This window comes from Neophocaena asiaeorientalis, unplaced genomic scaffold (assembly GCF_003031525.2).
Source record: "Neophocaena asiaeorientalis asiaeorientalis breed wild unplaced genomic scaffold, Neophocaena_asiaeorientalis_V1.1 scaffold7, whole genome shotgun sequence".
NCBI lineage: Eukaryota > Metazoa > Chordata > Mammalia > Artiodactyla > Phocoenidae > Neophocaena > Neophocaena asiaeorientalis.
In genome coordinates this window covers 19,934,631-19,957,806 of record NW_020185337.1, presented here as the reverse complement: position 1 = coordinate 19,957,806, position 23,176 = coordinate 19,934,631, and the positions used below count along the sequence as shown (strand labels likewise).

Sequence of the window (23,176 nt, the reverse complement as noted above, 5' to 3'; positions counted from 1 at the left end):
GTCAGGGTCTTGGGATGGGTGTGGGGAACAGGTTGAAGAACTAAGTTTTGATGAATATTTGGCAGATCTAGAATGACCAAAGGAACTCGGAGGGAGGTGCGGGTCAGAAAAGGCAGTTAGGGAAATGTTGAGGTAGTCCAGGGATACAGATAAGGACCTAAACTGGGGTTGAGAAAGAAGTGATGTAGAGTATGGAAGGCTGAATAATGGCCTGCCACAGATGTCCGTGTCCTAATGCCCAGAACATGTGAATATGTTCTCTTATATGGTGAAAGGGACTTTGCAGATGTGATTAATGATCTTGAGATGGGAAATTACCCTGGACTATCTGGGTGTGTCCACTTAAGGACAAGGGTCTTTATAAGAGGGAGGCGAGGTGGGCAACGTTAGGAGAAGGTGATGTTACTGTGGAAATAGAGATTGGAATAATGTGGACACGAGCTCAGGAATGTGAGCAACTTCTAGAAGCTGGAAGAGGTTAGAAACAGATTCTCCTCTGGAGCTTCCAGAAGGAATCAGTCTTGCCAACGTCTTGATTTTATCCCTGTAAGACTCATTTAGGATTTCTGGCTTCCAGAACTATAAGAGAATAAATTTGTGTTGTTTAAGCCACTAAGTAGGTGGTAATTTGTCACAGCAGCAATAGGAAACTAACATATAGAGGAAGAGATGGATATGAAAGACATTACAAAGGAAAAGTGGTGGTTTCTGATGAATGGCCAGATGAGGGGAGAAGAATTGAGAATCAAAGAAATTCCAAGATTCTGAATCTAGATTACGAAGGCATTGGAAGGGGAATTAATTTCTGGGGGAAAAATGAGTCAATTTTATATATTTTGCTTGGGTTCCAGGGAGGGCATCCAAAATTAAGTTTACCTTATATGAGGGTTTGATTTTGGGGCTTCAGGAAGGGGTCCTTAGGAGGCAAAATGCAGCTTCCACATTGTCCAGTGATGCTTATATCAGAGGTGAAGTCACCTCACTTAAAACTCCCTTCTGGGAGAGAATGGCCAAGTATTAAGCCTTATTGCATTTTAGTATGAATGTGCTTATCGTGTTCTTAGATTTGGTAACTGGTTGAGGCAAAGAGTCCATGAACACTCTTAGCATGCCTGCCGAGCTACTCTTAGAAGTCTTACGTGAGTCATTCTTAACTCTTATGTGAGTTATTAATTATGTGAGTATATGCACCGTTTTTGTGGTGACAGTGTATAAGTTTCATCAGATTCTCAAAAGGATAGACGGTCAAAAAAGAAAGTTAAGAATCGTGCTCTACTGCTATGGGATATCAGAGGGCGGAAGAGGGCAGGCAAAGGGCAAGAGGAAGCAGAAAAGGCAACACATGAGAAATAGGCTCACAGACATAGAGAACAAACTTATGGTTACCAAAGGGGATAGTAGGGGCAGGGGGAGATAAATTAGGAGTTTGGGATTAACACATACACACTACTATATATAAAATAGGAAAATAACAAGGACCTACTGAGTGGCACAGGGAACTAGCCTCAATATCTTGTAAAACCTTATAAGGGAAAAGAATCTGAAAAAGAATATTATATGTACATGTACATATGTACATATATATATATCTGAATCACTTTGCTGTACACTTGAAATTAACACTAAATTGTAAATTAACTATACTTCAATTAGAAGAAAAAGAAAGGGCAACATATGAAAACTCCACAGTCGTTCTTTTGCTGCCACACAGTACTGCCAATTCATGCCTCTCTTTTCCCTTACTAGACCCATTTCAGGGCTTCTTGTGCTTCTAGAACCAGCTTGCAAAGCAGCTAGGAAGTTTTTTTTGTTCTGTTGAGAGTTATTTTATTTGCTGACAATGTGTTCTTTAAGATTCTTTTTTTGGTGTTTTACAGAATATTTCATCTATTTAAAAAAAATGGATGCAGAAATTTTATTTTTTAAACAAATATTTATTTATTTAATTAATTTATTTTGGCTGCGCCGGGTCTTCATCGCGGCACGTGGGATCTTCGTTGCTGCATGCGGGCTTCTTAGTTGCAGAATGCAGGTGGGATCTAGTTCCCCAACCAGGGATTGAACCCGGAACCCCTCCATTGGGAACTCAGAGTCTTACCCACTGGACCACCAGGGAAGTCCCTCATCTATGTTTTTTAAAGGGGTGTTCTAATATTACAAATACTAGTATTTCCACAAAGTGAATAGTAAAGTACTATAACTCAATAAATAATTATCGGTAATCTCTTTTCAAAGGTGAGACATAGAAAGCTTAGGTAGCTTTTTTTTTTTTTTTTTTCAAAAAAAGTCACTGAGACACTGTGCCAAAACTGGCAGCAGCCTTCTTGTAAGGTGAGAAAAATAAACCCTGGGTTGTTTTGTTTTTTTTTTTTTTTTTTGGAGAAGTAGGCACTTCTTCTATTCGCTATAACCCCTATGAATCCCGAACCCACAAGGTCCACACAAACAGAATAATAATCATTTAAAATATCTCATTTTCTTTTCCATTGTGGCATTACTTTTTTTTTATTCAAACAGAAAGTCACGAAAATGATAATCATCCTCAGCAGTTCACTCAGTCCCACGTAATTAATTTTTTTTCGTCTTGATCTTTTGTTAGCACATTTATGAATTCATCAGTTTTCCATTAGAGCTCTGAAAATGCTTATTCATTCAGTTCAGCAGTGTAGTCAGTTACCAGAAACCTGTACTTGTCAGAGTCTTTTCCATGAATTCCTTGAAGATGAAACTCTTCTATAGGAACATTTTTGCAAAAGCATCAGAGTACACCCAGAACTGTCTGTATATGACAAAAGACTTAAAAATGCCCACGGTTAAAGATGTGATGAAAGTTCATAATAATGCAATTGACAAGGAAATTTAGTTATTTCTGAGATATACATTTTAAAATAATAACTAGAATTATGACTTATAACATTAGACCAGAACATATAAGATTTTTAGGAATTTCATGTAATGTCTGAAACATTTATATTAACATATTTCCATACAAATAACCCAAAGAAAGTTTAGTATTAGTTTTTTTTAATTTTTTAATTTAATTTTATTTATTTTTTTATACAGCAGGTTAGGTAGCTTCTAATTAGCAGCAGCTATTTTTTTTTCCAGTGAAATAAATCATCAAAAGTTGCCTAGTTGATCTCTAAGTAAAATGTTTCTGTAGTTAAATCTCAACGTAGCTTAGATTTACCAAGTCCATTGAATGCTTCAGAGGCTGATCTGGGGTCAGAGTCTCTTTCGTAAGCAATTTATTTAGGTAACTGGTTTTCCGTCTCTGTACAGATAAAAATGAAGAGTTTCCCTTTTGTTTTGCAATAGAATGTTGACTTTTAAAAAAATAAAAATTATTATTGTCAAGATTTCCTTTTAATAATATAAAGGAGTGGACTAGGTTTGTAGTTGATGAAGTTTCCTGTAGTTATGATTGATTATTCTGGGTCCTCTCCATAGTCATGAAGTTTAACATTCAGAGCCTTGCTTTATGGGGTAAATATTAATTCAATAAGAGAATAAAATAAATTTAAACAATTTTCAGTTTCTACTATTATAGTCGAATCATAAAGGGTACCTGCTTTGCTGCCGTATCAAGGAAAATAGAAGCATTTGTTTTAGAAAAGACTAGAATTTCATCAAAGTCAAGGCTTGTATAAGTTCAGTCTTCTATAATTTATATGCTTTCTGAGTAAAACTGATATGGAACTATGACTTGATTGATATTGTAACAAAATATCACGTGGAAAGAGGCACTTTGTAAAACAGATTTGGCTAACCTACATTTGCTCACAAAGAGATGTCAATGCTTGTTAGGAAATCTAGCTGGGGAGTACAGCTCCCCACATATCCTGACTAAGAAGAGACTTTGTGGGCTTCCCTGGTGGCGCAGTGGTTGAGAATCTGCTTGCTAATGCAGGGGACACGGGTTTGAGCCCTGGTCCGGGAGGATCCCACATGCCGCGGAGCAGCTAGGCCCGTGAGCCACAACTACTGAGCCTGCGCTCCGCAACAAGGTAGGCCGCGATAGTGAGAGGCCCGCGCACCGTGTTGAAGAGTGGCCCCCACTTGCCACAACTAGAGAAAGCCCTCGCACAGAAACGAAGACCCAACACAGCAAAAATTAATTAATTAATTAATAAACTCCTACCCGCAACATCTTCTTAAAAAAAAAAAAAAAAAGAATAGACTTCGTTAGTTTGGAAATGGCATTCTTTTTGATTGAGTTGGCACTTTGGGAAGAACACACATGAAACTCTCAGAGGAAGGGAACTCTGGTCTAAGATGCCAGGTCAGTCAGTCAGTCCTGGCAGGCATCCTGGTGACAAGATGCCATAGCTAGACTACATTAAAAGCCTGCTTTTACAGATGCTTTTTGTAGCAACATACTTACCTTTGTAGCACAAACTGGATGGCTTAAAACAACAGTAATGTATTGATATTATCTCACTTTTGGAGGCTGAAGTTTGAAATCAAGGTGTTAGCAGTTGGTTCCTCCTGGAAGCTCTGAGGGAGCATCTTCTCTCTATGCCTCTTTTCTCACTTCTGGTGGTTACTTGGCATTCCTTGGCTTGTAGATATATCACTCCAGTCTCTATCTCCATCTTCACAAGGTTTTTACCTGTGTGTCTCTGTGTGTTCACACCGCCTTCTTATAGGGACACCAGTTGTTGGATTTAGGGCCTTCCTAATCCAGCATGACCTCATCTTAATGAAATGATTTACATCTGTAAAGACCCTATTCCAAATACGTTCACATTCTAAAGTTATAGGTAGACATGAATTTTGGAGGGAAACTATTTAATCCACTACACCCCCTAACATTTACCCTCAGAAACATCAGTACATTTCATCAGAACATAATGTTAATAAGACCCAGGGTATATGTTTCACTCCAGGTACAGAGCAGGTCATTTTGTTTGGTTCTAGCCTGACAGGTATACACTTACCTTGAAATTTTATCCAGTTAATTAAAAAGGGAACCAGATAAGAACTTGGATGGAATAGTACAAACCTACCCCTAAAGGTGACAAAAGAACTCAAAGTACGTGCCTACCTGATGGTTGGTCAGTACGGACAATTTCTTTGATAATGCCTGGGACATACTGCTACCCATAACAAGGTGATTAATGGCACAGGTGATCGGACCACAGTGGACGTTATAAATCAGTACACTGAGTTTTCTTTTTCAGAAATGGACAATGAAGTGCCTTCTCTGGCTACCATTGCGGGATAACACAAATTCTGACACTCTGTCTGCTTTTCAGTTCTCTGTGAAACTTGGTGAACCATCAACTCATTGTCATTGGCTTGTGCATGTGCACTGAAGATTGAAAAGATTAACAACAGTGTGAGTTTGTACAAGACTTCCTTTTGGAATCTTTTATTTTTGGCAAATGTGTGGAAGGACTGTGGGAATCACATGACATCAAACAGAATTTCAGCAAAGGACCAACAACTCCAATAATACATTTTTATGCATGTAGGTAATTTTTGATATGAATATTTAGAAACAGCTAAGCTAATTTTAAGGTAATTTTAATATTCTTAGCTAAGCTAATTTTAAGATTTTACTGGAAGATTTTTTTGTTTTGTTTATATCCCACATGTTCTGGTTGATACCTAAGGTGGCTTACAAAATTAGTACAGTTAAGAAAAGAAAACATGTCAACCAAAACAAAACAACCTCATTACTGGTGAAGGGATTGAGCAGAGGCCACTCAGACATTGTGTGTGTATTTAGCTAGTGTTACTGTTTGTCAGGAAGAATTGGCAATACACTACAAAGCCTTAAAGAGTCTGCCTTCTACCTAACCTGGCAATTCCACTTCCAGGAATTTATCTAAAGGAAGTAACCAAGAGTGAAGGCAAACATTTAGCTATGTTCACCATGTATGGCTGTGTTTCACTATTGTTTATAATGGCAAAGGACTGAAAATAATTTAAACATGCAATAAGCAGGAAATTGGTTAAGTTATAGTATATCTATTTTGTGGATATTTGCAATTGTTTAAAATGCGGTTGTAAAATAGTATTTAAATCTATTGAAGATGTTTAATACATTGTTAACTTCAGAAAACATGGTGTTAAATATTATGTATAAAATGAACCACTTTTAGAAATGCACATACATGCATGGAGGAATGACAGAATATTAACTAAAAATGGGTGGTGAAAGACCAGATGGTTTTTATTTTCTTTTTTCTTATACGCATTTTAAACATCTTATATAGTGTATATTTATTCCATTTGTAAAGAGAAAAACAGGTTGTTTTTTTTTAATTAGGTAAGAAAATGAGTACAATGGGAAAATGACATGGCAAAGTTAAAATGAACCTTGAAATGAGGTTACTTCTCAAAACGCATGCAGTAAGATTCTGTACAGATGGGACATACATTTTGCTCTAAGCTTTCAAAAGCCATTGGAAAAAGGGAAACAGAATCAGCTATAGTATCTACAAGATAAGATACTATAGTATCTTATAAGTATAAGGCAAGAACAGTTTGTTGGCCCACAACTTGAAAGTAAATATAATGGCTGATTTCACTGAGCTTTTACCCACATGTAGGATGAAAACAAAATGCCAAAGGCCAATAGAAAGTTAAATAACAGTTATAAGTTCCCCTTTATATAAAGGGGAGCCATAAAGTTTGGAAACACAAACAACAGTTTCATTTTTTTACAGATTCATATTAAGTAAATTACATTATGTTATAGTATATACCAACTACAGACAGAACCCCCTTGATTACTTATTTCTTCTGGAGTGTGCTAAAAGTATAGATTTACTTACTAAAAATGAGAGGGAGAAATCAGGCAACGTACTGCAGACGCCTCTGCTAGGATTAAGGAAAATGTTGTATTAACACACCACGCTCATTGCAACATCAACTATGCATTGCTACAAGGCTCTATTTCGTGCAATCTTCCGGGACAAACCAAAGCTCGCCCTAAAAACTTTCTCAGGAAATGCTCAACCATCCAATCTTGTTAATGTTAATTAATTTCAACCTATATGGTGCTAGTGAGTTTCTGATATTTAAGGTAAGGTGCTTGTGTCTCATCCAAATGAGACGGTAAGATAAGAAAAGAAAAACCAATGTAAACTTAAACTATGAATAGTTTCAAGAGAAACAAAGGAATAGTCATAATGGCTGTAAGATCTTTATGGTCAGGAATGATGCTTCTTGCCCAGCAACTCTACATGTAGAAGACATTCAATAAATACTTAATGATTATTTGATTGATGGCAATATTGATTTACCATATCTTTCTTCCAAGTTATTTTTCACATTAACAAATTAATGCTGTCTACTACAGGACGGTTTTCAATAAGTTTAGATAGTTTATCCTGGGAATATATAGGCCTCTCAGATAGTGTATGAAACAACCAAAAAAATGTGGAAAATGTTTTACAACCAATTTTCCCCTTGAGTATTGACTGACAAAATGAGTAATTTGTTGGGGGCCCAGGGGGAACCAAGAAACACTGTTGTGATTGTGTAGATTTACAGGGTGCATACCCTTTACCTGTTAAATAATCAGAGCTTTCCCTTCCTAGAGATGAAGACACCTATTCTTCAAAAGTATGCGTGTAAGACAGAATATTGTGGCTGACTTGGTTTTCTCCCTGCCTGTTTTTTGGTTTGTTTTTGACTGCATCGTGGGGCTTGCGGGATCTTAGTTCCCTGACCAGGGACTGAGCCCGGTCACTGCAGTGAAAGCTGCTGAGTCCTAACCACTGGACCGCAGGGAATTCCCCTTGTCCCCACATGTTTAATCTGATACCAGAAGTCTGTCCCTGTGTAAATTTACCAAGTGACGTTTGTCTGCCATGCAAATAGGTAAACACAGAGAACAATAATTATTAAACAGTATTCCTACTGCACTGAATTTCTTTCAGTTCAAAAACAGGCATATGCATTTCAAGAAGGGAGGTGTGAAGAATGGAGCACATCGCCATCTGTTCGCTGGAGGTGCAGCAGCCCTGGGAATCAGCCCCTGTCGCTGGGGGTTCCTCGTCTGCCCAGTGCTGGACCACGACCACGGGATCCCTTCTGCCTGTCAAGGGTTAGGGTTAGAATTTATCCCAGTTTATTTATTTGTTTATTTTGGGTTTGCCAACATTTTTTAATGTAAACTTTTCAAACGCACAGAAAAGTAACAAGGTACAGTGAACACCATCTACCCACCACATAGAAGCTATACTTAACATTTTGCTGTACTGGATTTATCACATATCTATCCATCCCTTGATTCATCCTTCAGTCCATCCTTTTTTTTTTTTTTTTTCGGTACACGGGCCTCTCACTGCTGTGGCCTCTCCCGTTGCGGAGCACAGGCTCCGGACGCGCAGGCTCAGCGGCCATGGCTCACGGCCCCAGCCGCTCCGCGGCATGTGGGATCTTCCCGGACCGGGGCACGAACCCGCGTCCCCTGCATCGGCAGGCGGACTCTCAACCACTGCGCCACCAGGGAAGCCCCAATCCATCTTTTAAAATATACATTTCAAAATAAGTTGCTGACATCAGATACTTCCTCCTAAATACTTCAGCATACATAGCATTAATTGGAGCTCAGTTTTGTTTACAGTTCTTGTTGGGGTTAAATATTTTATTTTTAACATGAATGTTTTTCTTTTATAAAATTTCTCATGAGGGCTTCCCTGGTGGCGAAGTGGTTGAGAGTTTGCCTCCCGATGCAGGGGACACGGGTTCGTGCCCCAGTCCAGGAAGATCCCACATGCCGCGGAGCGGCTAGGCCCGTGAGCCATGGCCGCTGAGCCTGCGCGTCCGGAGCCTGTGCTCCGCAACGGGAGAGGCCACAACAGTGAGAGGCCTGCGTACCACCAAAAAAACTAAAACAAAAAACAAACAAACAAAAAAATTTCTCATGATTAGCCACTATCTAACCCTTGGTATGGTATTTGGTTAATGTTTGCCTCCCCCTCCGAGGTAACAGGGACTGTGCCGTTTTGCTCACCAATGTATCCACAGGGCTTGGTATTATAGTAGATGCTCAATATACAGTGTATTTGTTAGGGAACATGTGGAAGTCAGAAAGAAATGGATGGAAGACAGCTATAGAAATGGAAAGAAAAAGTAAACGATGGCCTCTTCAAGCCGGTTAAAATATCTGCTATTATGACTATTGTTGTTGCTGGGGCCATTTAAAGCCATTTTGGTAAGTGGAGCAGGACATGCTTGCTAAGGAAACTGCCGTATGTTGGCTCAATGAAGAAAATTAAATGAAGTACTGCGTGTCTTCACTGATTGTTCTGCACAGGAGTTAAGTTCCCAGGTTTCTGGCTGTTTATTTGGTAAGGACGCTTAGAGTACCTCAGTTTGTAATTTAGACATCACTCCTACCTCGACTCCAGACTTAAGTCTTTGATAAGCAAGTTTTTCCTCAAGACAACATTTCATATGAAAAACACCTGAGCCATGGGCCAGAGATATTGACCTAAATGCTGACTGATTACAAGTGAAAATACAAATTGATGACACATGAAAATAGAATCTCACTCCTGCTCAGCCAAGAGGAACCCCCATTCCCACCATGACTTGTCTTTGGCCATTCCTCCAGTTCTTTTTGGTGATACGATCTCTGAGTTGGGATTGTGTCTTTGTGAGAGACCTGGACTTTTGTGAAACTGCCACATCTCTGGAGCATAAGGAAATTGTGCTAATCTTGTTGTCCCCAGTGTTTCTAAAGGGTCCAGTGTGATTCAGACTTCAAAGTTGGAATCGTTTTCTTAGATGTCCGTCAGTTTCCTGGTAACTGAGATTTTGCTTTCTTCTCTTGTCTCAGGAGCGTTTGACAACCTGCTTATGTCACTGAGAACACATATGTCAGCCAACAGTGCCCCGCCCCCAGGATATACTACTTCCCCAAACTTCTTTTCTGCTTGGTCAATCTGTTACATTCTCAAGAGAAGATACTGCAGACCTGACCTGACCTGATTCGGGCCTCCTCGGGAAGAATCTGGCCTCCAAGGACCTTCCCGGCTCAAACGGCCGGTTACAGACATTCTTCCCCGAGTAAAGTCATTCCTTTGGGTTAAAGTAGTACTTTCTTAGCATTCTGCTTCTGTGTTGCAAATTTCAGAGGAGAAGCGGCGGTGGGGTGGGGTAGACTCAGGAGGTCACCTTTGTGAGAATGTTTTCTTCACAAGATTATCTGCATCAAACATGGACCGGGGGAGCTCGGAAAGCCCTGTAACCTCGGGGAGGGTGAGAAGGAAGCGCTGACATTCAGTGCCAGGGACGGTGTGCGAGGACAAACTTCTCCATCCGTTACTGGGCTTCAGGCCAAAGGGTGTCTTTCAGACGAGAAGATTCACGTTCCCCCCGCCACCGCGCTCCAGTCTTCCCCAAGCCCCCCGTCGCTGCCGCGGCGCCGCTCTCCTGTTCCACCCCAGCTCTCCACGAGGTTCCCAGGAAAGCGCCGACCTCTTTCCCGCTTCTCCTCCCCCGCAGCCCGGCGTACGGCTCGGCGCTTCCTCCAGTCCTCCAAAGGCGAGTGGAACAAGACTCCTCCACCGTGGATGGAATACGACGCTTAAGAACTCCGCCTCAACTGCCCCCCTCTAGGTTTTCCCCGCCGTACCCAAGGCTTTTGGTCACCTCTGCACAAATTTAATAAGACTGAGAGCTCAGAACCGGGAAAGCCAACCGCGGATTTCCCTGTGACCTACAGAGCCCCAGAGCCCGGGGAGGCCGGAAGCCGCTCCAGGGACGGCAGCGCCCCCACCCCGACTCGGCTGCCTGCGGACGGGGAGGAACTGCGACGCCGAAAGTCAAAAAGAGGATCCTCCCCTTCCTCCCCGCCCGCCGCTTTTTAAATTCCGGGGCTTCGGCGACACCGCTGCGGCGAGGGGCGCAGATTCTGCCCCGCGCAGTGGGAGCCGCCGAGGCCTCTGCGCTTGGGGGAACCCCGGCGGCCGCGAGGAGTTGGCGCTGGGGACACGGGGGGCTCGGCGGCCGCGGTGACAGCGCCACCCACCTGACCGAGGCGGGGCTCGGTTTGCCTGCCCGGAGTCCGCCTCCTGGGCGGAGCCGGGGCGAGGGTGTGTGCGGACACGTGTGTGTGTGTGTGTGTGTGTGTGTGCGCGCGCGCGGACACGTAAGTGCGCGGACGGGCGCGGGGGTGTCAGGAACTGGGGCGTGCGGGGGCAGGTGGCGCTTTGAGTCATCTGCGAATGTGTGGAGTGGGCGCACCGGGCAGCCGACCGAGACTAGCCTGTGTAACCTGAAACAGACGAGCCGGGGAGGGCTGTAGAGACCGCACCTAAAGCAGCTGTGCACTGATTCGGGGTATGCGCCCCGGGCTCCGGGATGTGCGTATTTGAACTTTGCTTTTGGTGTATCAGCGTTTTGGGTTGTTTTGTGATTCCGTTTTACTTTAGCTTTTTAATTGGCCCCATCTGGAAGTACCTTAAATTCAGAGCTAAGCCTTCCAGGATTTTGCTTTTGCATTCATTACGCACGGAATGCTTTAGGAAAGACGGTTCAAGCGCTCTCTTCCATTTTTGTGTCTCCTGACTCTTTCCACAACTAGGAGGCTATTTCTAGAACATTTCATCTGATGATTTGATAACATCGAGTGAGCTGCTTTTTAACTCCAGACTGAGGAGAAAGAAAAATAAAATGAGGATTAACACCCTTTTTAAATGCAGTGACTCTGGAGAGAGATGCTGTCTTGTTTTAGTAGCAGATTACTGTGTAGCTCTCCCTCTTCCTACTTTCCTTTACCCTGGGGGGTAAGGGGGTGGCATTATAAACCAGAAAAGAGGCGTAGTGTACTTAACGCCCTTTTAAAGCAAAACCGATGAATTACACATCGTTGACCGCGTGGAGGCTAGGAACCTTCTGGAGAAAGGACGCAGGAATCAAGGAGGAAGACTTGAAACCTCTTTGGCAGAACTCCTCCCTTGGCATGAAAAAAAAGAAACACAGTTGGTTAGCAGGCAGTTTTACTTTTCCAGTTAGTAGTTGGGATTTTATTTTTGAAAAAAGAAACAGATTCCAAAATGTTCCGAATGGTGTGGTTGGAGCCATTGGTTAAAGCATTTCATTCCGAGTAACAGATTTACATTAATTAAGATTTGCATAATAATTAAAAACTTTAAAAAGATACATAATGAGAGTTGTACCACTACTGGAGGTACAAGATAGTTTTGCTGCAGTCTCAGAAATAGAAGTGATAGTCTCCAAATTGAAAGGCAGTTTCTTGCATAATATGGAAATAAAATTGTGGTGCTAGTATCTTAGAATCATGCAGTACTGTACTTTTCCTTTTGAGAGACTTAAGGTGCCTGTCAGATAGTCGCATCTTGTTTTGCATGAAAGAGGATGCGGTGATGAGAAGGAAGGAAAGTCGAGAAAGACATCAAAACGGCTGGTAGCAAAATAAGCTATAATGTGTGTGATACATGGAAAAATGGAGGGAAAAAGTGAATTACTTTTCAAAAATGCACCTTTTTAAACCTAAACGGGAGGTTTTAAAATAACTTTATTTTTACAGCTACTGCAAACGCTAGGAATTTTTAAAGGTGCGTCTCTGAGTTCACTTTTAGCGTCGTGCTCTAACCAGCTGAGCTGACTGTCCAGTTGACTCTAACTTCACGTTTAGAGGTGACATCTTCATAGTTGGTCAGTGGTTATCTTATTGGTGTTTAACTAAACTCCAGTCCTGAGATACAATGTTGGGGGAATAGTCAAGCTTGCATAATTTAAAGATATTCTTATTTTCAGAAGTTTGCTTTTCATTTTGTTTTCAATAACATGAAAGCACCTTTTAGCATTCTGTATTAATGTTAATTGTTTTTTCTTTAACTTGCAGATCTGCAGGTTGAAGTGGAACCATTCTGGCTTAAGTACAGATGCCAAGTGTGTGTGACCTGTGGTGAGTTACTTAATTTCTCTGATCCTCAGTTTCCTCACCTTGTACTTGGGAATAATATCTAACTCACAGAATAGATACGAAGATTAAACAGGATAATCTACGTAAAGGACTCGGATTAGTATAGCTGCCTAGAGAGGGACCTTAACAAATCCTTACTGACTTCTTTCACTGTGACGGAGTGAAGAGAACAAAGTGAGCCCAGGAAGTAGGAGACCTAGTTTCTGGTCTTGGATTCAACCAGTTACTTCTCAGAGGACCAAAGTTAACTTCAGCTGCCATTAAAATGAGGTTAGGAATGTCAATCTCTTGCCTGGAGGTTAGATCAAATGGATTTTTAAGGTCTCTTTAATAAGATGACCCCTTTGATGATATAACTCTGCCCCCTTTAGACATTTACTACATTTAGAAACAGCACTTGCTGGTGTCAGGGGCTTGTGTTTCTGTGTGTGAGCCAGTAAGTGAACTAGCCTCACCGTAAGTTCCGGTGAATGTGGAGGAAAGCCTGGCTAACTCTGTTGAGGTGGCCTCACGCATCCCTCCTGTCTCCGGCTTACACAGCTTGGTTGTAGCTCTAGTTGCCCACAAACATTGCCAGTGATTCAGCTAACGTGAGCTCACTTACTATGTGCAATGTTCTTCTTTTAACATTTGTTTTTAAAATTGGAGAAGGAGTATAGCTTGGCTTTGTTTTATTTAAGTGGTGGTATAACATCATGTTTAAGAGCGTGGACTTTGGAGTCTGGGAGATGAGATTTGAATCCTGCCTTTGCCACTTAAACTAAGTAAGTTTCCACCACAGCTAGTACTTATTTACATGCTCTTGGTCAAGTGACTTAACCTTGCTAAGTCTTGAGGTTATAGTAAAGGGCAAATTAAATAATGTATGTAAAGTTTTTAGCACAGATTCAGACACACAGTAGGCTTGCAGTAATAGTAACTATTACTTTTTCTTCATTCAACAAGTATCTGTTGAGCCCTCCCTTGTGCCAGACACTAGTCTAGTCTCTAGGGGTAGAGAAATGAACAAAGAGGCTCAGGCCTTCCTTCATGGAGCTTCCGTTCCTCAATGCTAGCATTGAGGAACACCATTATTTAATGACAGCTTGGATCGTAAAAGGCATTCTGCTTTCAGATCCGCTAAAATGTGGTGAGGGGAGAGCACATTGAGAATGGAGGAAATACATTGTTGTTTTTTTGTTACTGCTTAGGGAATGTGTATCTAACGGAACCGGGCAAACAAAACTGTTAACTTTAGATTGTGGGAGATCTGGTTTTCTCAGATTCGGGTTCAGTTTTCTAGGCACTTATGAAGCATCTACGGTGCTCCTTTGTTATGCTGGGGATGGGAGATACACAGATGAGTAAAACCTGGTTCCCTACATGGAGACGCTCTCAGTCGGCTCATGGATGGGGAATTGGTGGGTGAGATGCAAGAAGCAGTGATCTTACCTCAATAGTACTTTTCATTTTTTAAAAGACTGTGAAGTATCTGAAAGCATAAAACAGTACGTGTAATATATGTTCTCCAAACAACAATAAAAGGACAGAAGCAGAACATCAGCCACGCTACTGAAGCTCCCTTTGTACTCCTTCCAGAAGGCCCCCTTCCTTGTCCCATATACACAGATGTGTCTCAGTCTTTGTATTGATCATTTTTTTGCTTTTCTTTCATAGCTTTAGCACCACTAACGTTTTTATCTCCAAATACTTGTTATACTTGAGTTTGGACTTTGTAAAGATGCGTCACATTCTGAATTCTTCTGTGAGTTTTTCCCCTCCTCAACACCATTATTAAGATTTAGCTGCACGGATGTTTGTAGATGGAATTCATTGCTCTTCCACTGCTGTCCAGCGTCCTGTTGTACGTATGTGTTGCGGCTCATCCATTTCCTTACAGATGGGCACTTGGGTTGTCTTTGTTCCGTGTGTTTCAGATAATCCTGAAATGAATGTTCTTGTGTGTACACCTTGGGGCATATATTCCTGAGTTTCTTGCTGCATTGTACAGTAGGATAGCCACTAGCCATGTGTGACTACTTATATTAAAATAAGTAAAACGAAATGAAATGAAAATGTCAGTTCCTCAGTAACATTAACCACCTTTCAGGCGCTCAGCAGACACCTGTCGCTTGTGACCACCACACTGGACAGTACAGACATGTAACATTTCCATCACAAAGTTCTCAGTTTCCAGGTTTTCCTCATCTCTGTATCTCCAGTGCTCAGCATATCGAAGGAGCACTGTAGACACTTGATAAGTTGGACCGTGCTGGTCGTGTACCTAGGAATGGAATTACCGTGCGGTGGGGTATTTACAGCTTCATCTTCACTAGAACTAATGCCCACTTGTTTTCCAAAGTGGTTCTGCCGACTTACACTCCCACCAGCTGCGGGTCAGAGTCCTGGTTGCTCTATATCCTTGGCTCGGCACTGCCAGACTTTTTAATTCTTGCCCGTCTGGTCAGGTGTCTTTTTCTGAAGGCAGACGGAGCCTTATGCAGACAATGGAAAGATCATTCTTCCAGTTGTACAAAGCCCAACACCAGGTAGTAAAGAAGACCCCGCCTGTGCAGGGGTCATCAGGGGAGGGGTAGGAATGTTTCCTGTATTGGCTAAAAGGGTCAGAGGACCAAAGTCCAGCTGAAGTGAGAGAGAGAAACCAGCAAGGAGTGGATTCACACTGTTGAAAACTTCTCTCTGCCTTGTGTGCCGTTTCCGCCTGTGGTAGTAAACTTTGGGCGATAAAGTATGTCATTAGAATACACCTCCTTTGTTACTGGAGTTAATTCTGCATTGGAGTTTTGGCTCCAGATGTATTCAAAGCTTGGATTTGGGGAGTGCCTGCAGAGCACTGAAGCCTGGGACATTCTCTTTCCCTGCTGTTGGAAAAGACCCTCCCTTCCCCGTACACCATTTAGGTAAAGGCTTCTGAGCTTTTTTGAAACAAAGCTGATCCCTATCGTAAATGAGATTAGAAGTCCTGCCTGAGCGTTATTTAGGTTTTAGTGTCTTTCAAAGAAATAAGAATCAGTTGTTAGGCTGATGTTTGCACAGTCTGACTAGTAAGAGTTTAGGAATTGCAGCTCGTCTTTTAGCATTCAGCTCTCTAGGACTGATAAAAGGAGATTTATCTACCCCCGCCCCCCAGCTTGACCTCCCCAGAATTTAAAAGAAAATACATACAAAACACTTTGTCCTTGCCACCTCGACTTCCCTACGTGTAAGTTATGCCGGCCAGGGGTAGCGCCGCCTTGCCCTAGCGCAGATCTGGCGGAACAGCAGACGCTAAGCCCGGGAAGAAGGGAGTCACACCCCAGCCCGCTGGGGAGCTTCCCTGCGTGCCGAGGACCCAGAGCAGGTGCTGCAGGTGTTGACAGCGACCTGCCACCTGCACTGAGTGCCCGGCCGCCATTCTAAGCGCTCGTTACTCGCGTCCTGTCACTGGTCCTCACAACAGCCCTGTTGCTCTTCTTGACACTGTAGGGACAGGAACCAGGCTTAGACTGTTTAAATATCTTCCCCAAGATTTCACAGCTAGCACGTGGTCACTCTGGGCCTTGAACTTTGGTCCTTTTGACCCTTAAGCCCTGCTAACATTATCCTGAGTCTTCTACCAAAAATAGATGAGGAGAAGGGCTGGGAAAAGTACGAGATGTGACACGGAGGGAAGGAACGGAAGGTCCATCTTTCCTCCTTTTCTTTTGCCATGGGGAGATAAGAGGCGGGAAATGGAGGGGCCGGACTGAAGTGGCCCAGGACAGCCAAGGTGGCTGGTGCGGGTGCTGAGCTGGTGTGTAGTCCTGTATTCTTCTGTAGCACCTTTTATAATTGTGTGTTTTGAAGGGAAGTGAAAGATTCTACTCCTCTAGAAGCAAGGGAGAGATGGTGAGTGAGGAAAAATGGGTGAGAGGACCCAGGAGATCCAAATGCCCAGTGATGAAGAACATTGCCAAAGATAGACCTTAAAATTCATGGACGCCAACAGCTTCTAGATTCGGGGGTTCCACCAGAGTGTACTTGAAGTGAAAGCTAAATTAATGTCTGACTTCTCTTCAACGCACTGAACTTCTCTCCTGAAAGCTAGATGCTTTGGGTGCCTCCTTCTCTACTTTTGGCAGGGCGCTGTGATGAGCTACACCATATCTCCAATTAGGGTTAATAATTCTTTGATAGGAATATATCTTCTCTGTGGTTGCTATTTAGTGACCTCTGAATAAGTAGTTTTCTTTTTTTTTTAACACCTTTATTGGAGTATAATTGCTTTACAATGGTGTGTTAGTTTCTGCTTTATAACAAAGTGAATCAGCTATACATATACATATGTTCCCATATCTCTTCCCTCTTGCGTCTCCCTCCCTCCCACCCTCCCTATCCCACCCCTCTAGGTGGTCACAGAGCACCGAGCTGATCTCCCTGTGCTATGCGGCTGCTTCCCACTAGCTATCTACCTTACGTTTGGTAGTGTGTATATGTCCACGCCACTCTCTCACTTCGTCCCAGCTTACCCTTCCCCCTCCCCGTGTTCTCAAGTCCGTTCTCTACGTCTGCGTCTTTTGAATAAGTAGGTTTCATTTGACTACTTGAAGATTGCATGACTGTAATTCATGTGGGCAGGATTTTAACAATAGCCCTATTTATCTCTTTTCATAAATGGTTTCTACTAGTCAGTCAGGGATGAGGCCATACCTCAGGCAGCTTCCCCAGGCTTGTAGTTGGCCAGAGCATCAGAGTTCAGCTGCCGCTCAAGGACTGAATCATGTGAAACAGACTTACAAGAAACTGATAGATCCAGGATGCCAAATTAACAATGAGAAGTAGAAATGCCAAAAAGGCTGGGATGCTTTGGACAGCTGGTCACAGTATTCTTTCCCCATAGTAGTGTCTGCCTTGGAAACCAAGTTATTTAAGATTGCGTATTAATCATGGAATCTAAGCAGCGCAAGTGGCTGGGTAAATTTAATGATGAATGTTATGGAGCCTGATCTCCCCATCTCCATTATTGGGCAATAATTACTTAGCAGATCAAATAGTCAGCTTGACTGGTTATGGTACCCTTTCTCTCTGGACAGAGCTGGAGGTATTGGGAAGTTCTGACTGTCTGGCTGTCCATTTTCTAGACTCCTTACTGTGTAGCATACTAGTCAAGAGCACATTCTCTGGGCTTAAATCCTAGCTCTGCCACTACCTCGTTGTGTGATTTAGTCAAGTCACTTCAACGCTTTCTGTCTCACTTTCTTTTTCTTCATTCTCTTTTTTTTTTGTCTTCACTTTCTTCATCTACAAATTGGAGTTGATAATAGCAGTGCCTACCTCGTAGAAGATTAAATGATATAATATCTGTGAACCACATAGAAAAGTGCACTCAGCATAAGCTCAAATGAAGTCTTACCTGCTGTTGTTATTAATAGTGTAATGTTAACATTATCAGGTAGGAGCTTTTTTTAAATTTCGAGTGACAAGTCCAATTCAGACATTCCTTCTTAAGCAGACAAAGAAGGGACGTCTTAGACTGCATAGAGGTGATTCTCATTTTTCGTGGTAGTTAAGTTCTGTGAAGTTGCTGAGAACACCACATGAATAAAGACTGAGCCATTGCTCCTGGGGAAACACAGGGTTAGTTAGGTTCCTGCTAAGCGCCTCTGGTCAACAGATGAATACGTAACCTTGTTTCATATATGTTTAAGTGTGTTTCTGGGGGGAATCTCCTGGTGGTCCAGTGGTTAGGACTCTGTGCTTTCACTGCCCGGGTTCGATCCGTGGTCAGGGAACTAAGATCCTACGAGCCTTGTGGTGCAGCCAAAGGAAAAAAAAAAAAATCTAGAAAAAAGTGTGTTTCTTTTTAGACACCTTATTTGACCCCTATTCCTTACAAATGATTAACTCTATACAATATTTCTTTATCATAAAACACTAGTCAGGAAGAGTTTTTTTTTTAACATTTTCCTGACCCTGGGTAACGTGACAGTAAGTCTCTTTGGCTTTCAGCCTCACAGCAGTGCTGTCTACTACACGCTGTAATCAGGCATCATTTCACGAATCCCCACATATTCAGTTGCTTTTCTGTCTCTTCTGTAGCTTCATTATGCACTATAGCTGTTACTCGAGCACTTTCCAGAGCGGCCACGTGTACTGATCAGTGAATTTCCTCTTTTTTGCATTAGCATTGAACTCACAGCCAGCCGCACTGGAACTCACGCATGAACGAAGCTCATCTATCACAGGTACTTTCTTTGTGCGGTACATCACAGCCTTCGTGTACTTAGGAACACGAGACAGTGCTTCAGCTCTATGCTCGGGGGGCATTTTAAACAGCACAATCACCAACAGAACAATATAAAAGCATGAAAACTGTGGCACTGAGTCAAAAAGATCACTCGCTTACAGTGTGAGAATTGAGACAAGAAGGTAGAGCATCGTCTTGTTTGACTTCAGCTGGGAACGTGCACAGGGAGTGGCTCAAATTTTTCACCTCTCTGCACACGTCTGGGAATGACTGCAGAAAGGCTCCGAGTATTGACTTTGAGGTTACAAATAAATATCGGTGAGTAGGCAAATTCACAAGTATGGAATTCATGAGTAATGAAACACAGCTGTACTCAGGAAGAGTGAAGGTCGGGGTGCTGGCCCTAGGCAAGAGGGGAACCAAGGCTCAGTCAGCATCAGTGGGAGTCTCTCTGTCTCCTGTCTTTGAACATTTCTGGCTGGTAGCTTCCCAGTGTCTTACAAGTATCCTCTGTGTGACAGGGAAGGGAGCTTCCAGCAGCTACAGTTACCTTCAGAGGCAAGAGGCAGTCTTCCATCAGAGCTCCATGGGACTTAATGGGGGAGGACTCTGGCCCAGTTGGGAGTGTGAACCTCTCCCTGCACCAATCCCAGTGGCTTAGGAGTGGCCTTCTCTGAGTGGCTTGACCAGGGTCACGCTCACCTTTGTGCAGGAGGACGTAGGGTTTGTTACCAGATAAAGAGGGACTTGAGGAGAGAGATTAGACAAAAGGGCATCCCCTAACACCTTTGAGGAGTTTATTTTAAACTAACCTTCATTCTTCAGAAAGGTCGTACCACATTGGGTTGCAGCTTTCTCTTACATTAAGTGCATTTCAGTCGTGGCCCTTTTTAATTGATGAATAGTTTTCCATTGTATTTTATTGATGAGCGCAGGCTCAGTAGTTGTGGCTCGCGGGCTCAGTAGTTGTGGCTCGCGGGCTCAGTAGTTGTGGCGCGCGGGCTTAGTTGCTCCGCAGCATGTGGGATCTTCCTGGACCAGGGCTCGAACCCGTGTCCCCTGCATCAGCAGGCGGATTCTTAACCACTGCGCCACCAGGGAAGTCCAGATCTGAATGCCATATTTTTAGACACATTGCATTTGTCTGGTTAAGAGGATGGCTTAATGCCTCAGCTGCCTAATCTCATCCTTTTATCTCAATTCTGACTACCTTCACTCTCTGAGGGCACCTTTATTTTCCGGTTTCTAAGACCTCTTGTGTTGTGCACTGACTGCATCACTCCGTACGTTTCTTTGGGGTGTGCTCTTGCTCTAGTAGGTGATGTATAGATCTGCTTGGGTGGCCGTGTAGCCCAGTGGATAAGAGCGTGCACGTTGGCTTCAGGCCTAGACTCCTAGCCTGGTTGTGTGCCTTCCAGCACTGTGACCTTGAGCGTGCTTCTCAATCTCTCTGAGCCTTGCTTTATCTGAAAATGAGGCTAACAGCAGCGCTTAGGGCACAGAGTTGTTAGGATGAAACGAGACAATGATACAAGATGCTTATTCGTACAGTGACTGCGGGATAGTAAGCACTGTGCTGTTGGTGTAATTATTGGTAGGAGAGATAAGACAAACTCATGAAATGTTAAAAATGAAGAAAGTGATTAGTGCAAATACAGCAGCTGAGCAAATTGGGGAAATTAACTTATGACTAGACTGCGATCTTGCTGTGCAGCGAGCTGATCTCCCTGTGCTATGCGGCTGCTTCCCACTAGCTATCTGTTTTACGTTTGGTAGTGTGTATACGTCCATGCCACTCTCTCACTTCATTGCAGCTTACCCTTCCCACCCTGTGCCCTCAAGTCCAGTCTCTACATCTGTGTTTTTATTCCTGCCCCGCCATTAGGTTCATCGGTACTGCTTTTTAAAATTCCATATGTGTGCATTAACATATGGTATTTGTTTTTCTCTTCCTGACTTCACTCTGTATGACAGATTCTAGGTCCATCCACCTCATTACAGATAACTCAGTTTTGTTCCTTTTTACGGCTGAGTAATATTCCATTGTATATATGTGCCACATCTTCTTTATCCATTCATCTGTTGATGGACACTTAGGTTGCTTCCATGTCCTGGCTGTTGTAAATAGTGCTGCAGTGAACATTGTGGTACATGACTCTTTTTGAATTACGGTTTTCTCAGGGTATATGCCCAGTAGTGGGATTGCTGGGTCATATGGTAGTTCTAGTTTTAGTTGTTGATTGTACGAAAAGGAAGCATGAATTTTTAAATGGTAGTGAAACTTTGGGGTAGTCAGCTGTAATCAATCAGCCAAAGGTTGACTGAGCACCTGCTAAATCAGAGAGGTATGTGTCGTGCCGTGGTCCCTGCCTGAGGCAATTAAAATTTGGCTGAGGAGTTAAGTTATAAGAGACAGAGAAAGTTTCCAGTCAAGGCCGTATAGTAGATGTGTCAGAGAGATGCAGGCTGACTGGGGCTGGAATGGTCCCCAGAGGCTCTCAGGTAGGAATTGAAGCTTGACCCAGATCCTGAAGGATGTGTAAGAGGGAATGGCAGAGAAGATAGCATTTTTTTCCCCGTTTCTAATTTTTGTTTTGAGTAGTGAATTACTACTATGCAAATTAACAATTGGCTACCTAAAGGAGTTAGTTAGTTCAAAATTAGTTAGTTTAAAAAAACCCAAAACCAGAAAACTCAAAGGAGAGGTGCAACAAGAGGGGACAAGCTGAAGTCATGAGGGTAGTTTCAAAACAGTTATTGACATCATGGTTTGCAGACATTGTTTCAGCAAGTCTCCTGGACTCAGTTCTTCATCAGTGATCTGAAAGCCACATTCTGTCTGTGTTCACTGTTCCTTTACACAAAATTTATTTAGACTTTTTTTTTTTTTTTTTTTTTTTTTTTGCGGTACGCGGGCCTCTCACTGTTGTGGCCTCTCCCGTTGCGGAGCACAGGCTCTGGACGCGCAGGCTCAGCAGCCATGGCTCACGGGCCCAGCCGCTCCGCGGCATGTGGGATCTTCCCGGACCGGGACACGAACCCGTGTCCCCTGCATCGGCAGGTGGACTCTCAACCACTGCACCACCAGGGAAGCTCTCTTTAGACATTTTTTAAAACTCTTACTAAAACAAAAAAATAGCATTATTATTATAACTACGTTCAGCAATATTAATATGTTTTATTTTGAGATGCAAAGTATCTGAAGAATATTAAGGGGGGGCTTCTTTAAAATTGATTACATTTATTCCTTAAAGTGATTTTTTTTTTTCTGATTCCCCCGCACCTTTTTTTTTTTCTTACAAAGCTCTTCTAGGCTACATGACTCCCTGAAGGACAAGAACGATGTTATGTTGGGGATATTGGTCTCTGGGCCAACCTGGGATGAGCGCTAACCTGCAGGGGATTGTGGCCGAGCCACAGGTGTGTGGATTTGTATCCGACAGAAGCGTCAAGGAAGTGGCCTGCGGAGGAAGCCACTCCGTGTTCCTGCTGGAGGATGGGGAAGTTTACACGTGCGGTTTGAACACCAAGGGGCAGCTGGGCCACGAGAGGGAAGGAAACAAGCCAGGTGAGTGCACCTAGGCAGGCTCGATGACGGGTGAGGCTGGCCGAAGGTTTCCTCAGCAAGCGTTGACCTTTCAGGGAGGCTCTCCTTTTGGTGAGAAATGATGAGGTAGGGTCTTAAATTGTGACTGTGTAGTATTTTTCACACTAGCATGTGCCGTTTTCTTTGTCACTTGCTGTCTCTTTTGTTCAGTCCAAATCACATCAAGAGGCCAAAGCTTCATGGGAAAACAGCCTTGCTGGGTTTTGTCTAGAGAATTTGATTCTTTTGTGTTCTTTTAGGAAAGTCAGTTTGGCATTAGGGTGAGTTTTTTTTTCCCCCTGTGCCTGCCTCCCTCTTTTCTCATAGTTATTCTCTCCCGTAGCATGTATCAGTATTAACTTGTAATCATTAATTTTTATGTTGACCCTTGGATAAAGGGCTGCAGGGCTGGTCTTAAGGCTAGATTGTGAAGCATGTGAAGCACGATTTGTGGGCTCCTAGCCCATTC

The 23,176-nt window shown here is 42.9% G+C and overlaps 1 protein-coding gene across 6 annotated transcripts in view; it reads left to right on the top strand.

The window, feature by feature from the left end:
- The first annotated feature begins 11,288 nt into the window (after nucleotides 1-11,288).
- Nucleotides 11,289-23,176, top strand: part of LOC112393816 (probable E3 ubiquitin-protein ligase HERC3) — a 129,235-nt gene continuing 117,347 nt past the window's right edge. For 5 of the 6 annotated variants that reach the window (XR_003002028.1, XR_003002029.1, XM_024736209.1 and 2 more), the window contains exons 1-4: nucleotides 11,289-11,307; nucleotides 12,836-12,898; nucleotides 19,060-19,119; nucleotides 22,426-22,689. Coding sequence is in view for 4 of the 6 variants with exons in the window: in XM_024736209.1 (XP_024591977.1) it covers nucleotides 22,464-22,689 (226 nt within the window). In the remaining 2 variants the exon portion in view is untranslated. Of the gene's footprint in view, nucleotides 11,308-12,833; nucleotides 12,899-19,059; nucleotides 19,120-22,425; nucleotides 22,690-23,176 lie in introns of those variants that run through there. The other variant, XM_024736208.1, reaches the window with a different exon arrangement.